Here is a 7401-nt window from a genome sequence, read left to right on the forward strand (position 1 = left end):
AGCCCCGAACGGATTTTCCATATCGCGCGATCCGTGGGTGCAGTGTCGTTTAATCGTTGGATCGCGCTGAATTTTGGATATGTCGGTCTACGTGATTTCAGGGTCGCGTAGGATTCGACGGATCTTGAATCAGAGTCCCGGATACTCTGGAATCGCGAACCCTGGGGCTAGGGTTAGGGTTTTAAGCGATAACGCGATTTTGGCCAATCCGACCGTCCGATTCGGGCCAAATTCGCCGAACATGGTTTAGGGTTTAGGGAAGATCAGATTGGCCATCGGACACCATGGACCCCCCGGGTCCCGGGTCGGCCGATTTGAAAGTTTATCTCTTAGCTAAGCGTCGGACCTTCCAAAACTAGTCCAAGTGTCTGAAAGGACTAATGTGGGCATAGGAGTAATTTGGGACAAAAGGCACGTAATTCTAGGAGCTGGGGGCAGGGTGTTTAATTTAAATTTTTTTTATACAACAGTTTATTAATCTATTATTCTTGGATAATCAAGCACCAGGAGTCCGGCTAACCCACAGGAGGGATCTTGAAGGGTCCAGCTTGCTCGGACCAGCAGTGAGTGGACTTTTCCTTCTTAAAAAGATTTTATAATTTGATTTTATATTTGGTCTTGAATAAGTGTTATAGTATAAATTTTATTGTGCACATACCTTTACTTTATGAAAATTAGCTAAGCAACAGATTTGAGATTTCTTGAGCCAAAATAGTAGTTTAGCTCAGAGTTACCAGAATTCAGAGGATATCATATTTTTATCAGAAATAGTGATTTTAGACCACCATGTACCCACCCTACAGTTGGTGATTACCCAGAGTTGGACCGATGTCGACGGACATCCGGTTCGATTTCAGTTAGTCAGTGCACTTGACTTGCCTCACGAGTTTCGGGGACGCTCGAACCGTGAGTGCCAGGATTTGCGGCTCGGCAGACTTGGTGTCCCGAGACCTGCCAGGATTGCGGCTCGGCTGACTCTGTGTCCCGAGACCTGCCAGGATTGCGGATCAGGCTGACTACGGTCCCCTGCATCCTGCCTGAGCGACTCGAGTGACTTGGTGTCATCGAGGACCTGCCGGCGGATCAGGCTGATCATAGTCCCCTGATTTCGCCAGTTTGCGGCTTGGGTAGCCTGTGTGACGCCCGAGACCTGCCAGGGAATTGACGGCTATCAGGGGTACAATTAGGTGGCAGTTTGAAAGGACTTTTAAGCTTTTAATGCAGTTATTGTTCACTCATTTTTATTAGTAGATTCAATACTCAACATGTGTTATATTGATATATCTTTGTTTAATATGTGAATATTTATACATTTATGTTTATTTATGTTTTATTGGCTATCTTGAGTTGATTATAATTAGATCCTAGTTTTTATATTCCTATGTTTTCAAACGGGTGGGTTATTATGTTCTCAAATGTTTTCACGAGCATTATTTTTGTCCACTCACACTTTTAAACTTGTTTTTCGCCCCCAGGCCGTAGAAGAACGAAGGAAACCACTCAGGCCATCATCCTAGCTCCCGACCCACCACCAAAGTGTAGGAACTCGTTGTAACTTCTTTGTAAATCCTGTAAATTTGTTCAGAATTGCTCTGGTATCTTGTTGAACATAAGAAACTGAGGTTGAGATTTATTTGTTGACTTAGTCTGGCTGTTGGTAGGATTTTAAGACTGTTTGACAGGTGGAAGACTTTGGGTTTGATCAAAATACAGGGGAGACTCTGCCGAATTTTCGGCAGAAGTCGGAAAAAAAAAATTTAATTAAGGAAAGGGTAAAAAGGTCATTTGTGCCCTACATTCACCAGGTGTCGGACACGCACAGGAGTCGGCTCGGTTCCAAAGCGGAAATTGGGTCGGGTCCTGTCAGAAGCGCTTCACAATCACACTGATGTGGGGCTTGGGCCTACAGTTCTGGCTCACCTTTTCAAGAATCTGCACACTGCCACTCTGGAGAATCCACTGAACCTGTCGGCCCTTGGCGCATTCTGGATGATCCAGATCTGGCTGCAGGTCTATTTTCCAGAGCTAAGGTTCCCAGACATAGTTCTGTCTGAAGACCAAGTCCTGGCCCTTCCTCTGATATCGGCAGAAGTGCCAAAGCATTCTCTTGAGGAGTACTTGATGCTCTTCAGGTATTGTACAAAAAGGTCGGCAGCTCAGTGGCAAGTGGTGATCAGAAGGACCTATCCCTGGTTCCAGACCGGATTTCGGTTGTTCGAGAAGGAGCCAGAAGATGAGGCTACCAGAACAGATTTCAGGAAGAAATTTCTGAGCATTACTCTGCCCAGAGATCTACCCCACGGTGGGAGCAAACCTCCAAATTATCATCTGGGGGCAGAAGTCTACCATCCCAACTTCTGTGCAAGGCAGCTTAGCTGTCCTCAGCTCATTCCGCTGAAATTGTATCGGAGTTGCAACCGGGCCTCCTCTTGGAGGGATGTAGATGATCTGGAGGTACAAAAGGATGCCCGGTGTGCAGTGAACAAAATCAACAACAGCACGGATGCCCTCTATCCCTCGTGGGAGCCGAATTCCTACAGTTCCGCTGATTTTGACGCCTGGTGGAAAGCCAGATTCCAAGGTCTGCCTGTTTCTGTCGCTGCCCTCAAGGTGCTTTTTGATGGTTGGGAAAACTGGCTCATTTTTGCTGATGGGGACGCCAAAACGCACATGGTCCAGACCATCAAAGACATCAATGCACAAATCATAGAAGGTAGATTTCTGATTCTGTCTGGGATTTGTTCTGTCTTGATGATCGATTTCTAATGTCTGTTCTGCCTATATCAGATCCTTCTCTGACAATCAACGTAGGTGGGCAGTCTGTTCAAGCTGGAGAAGTGATCGGTAAGTTTCCTTTTAATTTGTTTCTTCTGTCTCTTCCTGCTGGATTGGTTTCTAATCTCTAACTTCTTGGTGCAGTCTCTTCTGTTATTGCCGTCGGGGACTTGGAGCTTCCTTCTGCAGATGAAGAAGATGAGGTCTAGGTAGAACAAACCCCTGCCGAGGCCGCTCTTTCTGGTAGAAGAAAAAGAAAAGGACCTGCTCCCCCTCCGGACAATACCACGCGGCCTGGCATTTCAGGTAAGCTCGTGATGTTCCAGCTATTCCTTTCAAATTTATTCTGACTTGAGTTCTTTTTCCTAATCTTTGCTTTTTGTTATGTCCAGCTGAAAGTCATTTTCCTCCTCCTACTAAGTTGAAAAAACTTTAAAAGAGGAGTGAAGTGGAGTATGTTGTCACAGAAGAAACCGCAGCAGTCCCTATCACTACTTCTGGGACGGATGAAGAGCTGCGAGAGGCTTTTGAGGAGGTGGAGCAGGAAAAAGAGCTGGAAGAGTTGGAGGGAGTGTCTCAGGAAAAAAGGGCAATGGTGGAAGGAGAGGTGAGTTTTATTTATGTGATTTGTATCAGTTCCCCTTTCGCCCCATTCCTTCTGTTCTGACCCCTGTTTTGTAGATGGAGATCCATGCTGAGGTGATTGTAGAGAGTATTGCCTTGGCGCAGAAGCAACAAGGGGGTCCGAGTGCTGAGCTGACTAGCTCAGAACTGGCTCTATTTGAGGATACCGAGGCAGAGCACTCTACTGTCGCTCCAACGGCTGAGGATCAGGAGGAGCGGTCTGTATCAGAGCCTATGGATCAGGCAGAACTATCTGCTGTAGTCCCGGAGGCTGAGGTGGAAACAACTGCAGCTGTTCCTGTGGTTGTGGTAATTTTCCTGCAATTCTGCTTTGTTCTCCCTTTTTAACTGTTGTAGCCTTTCCAGGTAGAAGTGCCTAAAGCTGTTGGCGCCCTGTCAGTGGTAACCAGCCCCCTAAAGCCCCCCATTGTTGCTGTAAGCTTTTATAACTTTTAGGCCCCTTGTTTTCCATTTTCTGCCTGGTCTTAACCTATGCTTTCTTCTGTAGATGCCTATTCATTCCTTCCTAGGATTGTCTACCACGGCCTCTTTTGCTGATCCAGAACTGGAGGAGTTTGAAGAAAGAATTTGGGAATTTCGCTTGCGTCGTTGCGTAGAGCACGGTGAAAGGAGTCCGTAGACACGGAGTGGGCCCGAATCGGAGTTGTAACGAAAGAGTTATGGTCAAAAGAGTCTCAGTGGCATAACTGTAAATATTTTGAAGTTGGATCTATAAAAACCCAGCAGCTCTCTCTTCTCGCGCAGAAAACGGCCGCCGCCTTCCAGAGCTCGTTGGCACCGCCTCCGAGCACCCCTAGCCACGGGACCGGTGGCGTTGGAATCGCCATCGAGTCCCCTACCTTTTCCGACCGACCTCCACCCTTGGGCCGCCCGGAGCTGATCGGAAAACCATGTTTTTCGATGGATGTTCGTCCGAATCCACCCGAACTTCCAGCTCAATTTTCTCCTTCAATTCTCCACCAAATCGATCGTGTAAGGCACCAGAGGTCCGGTCGACCCGCAGCCGGGACCTTCGAAAGGTCAAATTAGCTCGGACCATCTGTGAGTGGACTTTCTTTCATAAATGATTTTATCTAAATGAGTTATATAAATGATTTATATAATTGAGTTTACTTAATGATTTTATCGTGATTCTATATAAATAGGTTTTATAAGTGAGTTTATCTTAATAAGTTTTATTATGTTTCCGAGCATGATTAGTACAGAAATAGTCCATAGTTTTGTGCTACTTACTTACACATGCTAAAGAGTTATAGAAAACAGAGTTTGAGGCTTATGACAGATGAAATAGCAGCACAATTTGAGATTTCAGTTATTAATCAGATTTTTCTAAAGGAATTTATTTTAAAACCACCTCGTACCCATTTTCTTGGTGATTACCCACAGTTGGACCGATGTCTACGGACATCCAGTCCGATTTCAGTTTATGTCAGTGCACTTGACTTTGCCTCACGAGTTTCGGGGACGCTCGGACCGTGAGTGCCGGGATTTGCGGCTCGGCAGACTTGGTGTCCCGAGACCTGCCAGGATTGCGGCTCGGCTGACTCTGTGTCCCGGAGACCTGCCAGGATTGCGGATCAGGCTGACTACGGTCCCCTGCATCCTGCCAGAGCGACTCGAGCAGACTTGGTGTCATCGAGGAATCTGCCGGCGGGACAGGTTGATCATCGTCCCCTGATTTCGCCAGTTTGCGGCTCGTGTAGACTGCGTGGCACCCGAGACCTGCCAGGGGAATTGACGGATACGACAGGGGTACAAATAGGTGGTATTTTCAAAGGATTTTGGGTTTTATCTTATTTAATTATGACTTTCAATTATTCTATATCAGCTTCTCTGATTTTTCAGGTATTGATACCTTTATATATATTTGTTCAGTTATGCAAGATTTGAGCACAGAGCTTTTATACAAGTTTGATTTCAGTGTTTTATACAAGCTTTGATTTCAATGCTTTTGTGCGAAACTTTTCGAGCTTGAATATGATTTATAGATAGAATGCCTTGAGTTTAGTATGCTTTAAATGGAGAGTACGTATTCAGTTTTATTTAACTATTTTTACAATGGGGGTTATTATGGTTATAAAGTTGTTTCTAAGCACCTTATTTTTGTCCACTCACATTTTTCAATTTGTTTTTCGCCCCCAGGCTGTAGAAGTGCACGGGATCCACCACCGGGCCATTCAAAGTTTCCGCGTCACCACGTAAGGTAGAGTTTTGTAGAAAACCCTTGAAACCCTGAAAAATTTAGAAAAATGCTCTGATATCTAGTTAAAACTGAGAAACTAGAGTTAAGATTGGTTATTTGAGATATTCTGGCAGTTGGTGTGAAGTTATTGATTGTTTAACAGGTGAAAAAATTTTGGGATTGGTCAAGATCCAGGGGAGACTCTGCCGAAATTTCGGCAGAAGTCTAAGGGAACTTGAAAAGAATTTAAGACGAGGAGGGTAAAAAGGTCTTTTGTACCTGACATTCGCCAGATGTCGGACACGCATAGGATTCGACTGGGATTCCAAAGCGGAAATTGGGTCGGTTCCTGTCAACTGCAGACAAGCTGGAGAAGCAAATTGAAGAGCTCCAAAAACAGTTGGCAGAGTGCAGGGAGGTGTAGAGCAGGCTTGGGGCTGGACTGAGTTCTAAGACCAAGGCTATCTTCCTTGTGCAAAGCATGGTTGCAGCTTCCAGGCCAGCCTTGGAAATTGCAGAGGCTTCAATTCACCAGGGGGTGCTGCTCCAGAAAGAACTCTCTGTCAAGAAGGCGAACCTGCAGGAAACCCTTAGGAAACTAGGGTTTTAGTCTTTTCTAATTTTAGTTTCTTTATTTGTTTTAGAAATTTTGCCGCGAGGGTGGCTATTTTTATATAAGCTTATTTGTTGCCCTTAAATAGCATTTTACTACTTTTCATTTACTCTTGATGCAAAAACCAGACACAGTATTGAAAGTAAAAAATAAAAATAAAAATAACTTTAAAGCAAAAATAGATCCAAACAAAATTTTCCTTTAAAAAAAAAAAACAAAAAAGGGTCAGCCTTGTTCCTTTTCTATCCCAGGGTCTGTCTGTACAGCCTGCGAATCCCACATGGTTGGATAAAATTTCTTTAACCATTTGCCATTGATTGGGGCAGTATGAATAACTCCATCTCGGTCCTGCAACCTGTATGCCCCCATTCCGAGGATCTGGTTAATTACAAAAGGGCCTTCCCATGTAGGTGACCATTTCCCATATCCAGCTATGTGTGCTCCAAGGGGCAGAATTGCCTTCCAGACTATTTCTCCCTCTTCAAAACTCTTGTTTCTGACTCTTTTGTTGTATGCCCTTGACACAGCCTGTTTTCCTGCTAAGAGTTTGTTGAGGGTGTCAATCCTACTTGCATCCAATTCTTCCAATTCAAGTAACATGGCTTGAGAGTAGTCTTCTCCTGTGAGACCGTGCTGGTGAGCAATTCTAAGAGACTGGACTGCTATCTCCATGGGAAGAATTGCATCATGGCCGTAGGTCAGAGCATAGGGGGTCATGCCAGTTGCTTCTCTTTTTGAAGTTCTGTATGCCCACAAAGTCTCTGATAACTTTTCATGCCACTGCTTTGGATTCTTCTCCAGCATCTTTCTGATGATATTGATAATCACCTTGTTACTTGATTCTGCCTGTCCATTAGCTTGAGCATAATAGGGGTAGATTGAAGCAGTTTGAATTTGAATGTTTCTGCCATATCTAGCATATCCCTAGATATGAAAGAAGAACCCCTATCAGTTGTGATTGATTCTGGAATGCCGAACCTTTGTATGATCTGTTCTTCTATAAAGGTGATGATCTCTTGAGAAGTTGTGGTTTTGATTGGCTTGGCCTCTACCCATTTGGTGAAATAGTCTGTGGCAACAATAATAAAACAATGCTGCTGGCTGCTGGCTGGATAGATTTTGCCAATGAGATCCATTGCCCATCCCCTAAAAGGCCATGGTTTTACCACTGGATTCATGGGAACAG

At 44.8% G+C, this 7401-nt stretch overlaps 1 protein-coding gene across 1 annotated transcript in view; it reads right to left on the reverse strand.

Moving 5' to 3' along the window:
- Positions 1 to 6440: 6440 nt before the first annotated feature.
- Positions 6441 to 7401, reverse strand: part of LOC117633985 — a 13105-nt gene continuing 12144 nt past the window's right edge. The window contains exon 2 of the mRNA XM_034367867.1: positions 6441 to 7139. Within this exon, the coding sequence (XP_034223758.1) occupies positions 6441 to 7139 (699 nt within the window). The remainder of the gene's footprint in view (positions 7140 to 7401) is intronic.

Source organism: Prunus dulcis, chromosome 7 (genome assembly GCF_902201215.1).
Source record: "Prunus dulcis chromosome 7, ALMONDv2, whole genome shotgun sequence".
Lineage (NCBI taxonomy): Eukaryota > Viridiplantae > Streptophyta > Magnoliopsida > Rosales > Rosaceae > Prunus > Prunus dulcis.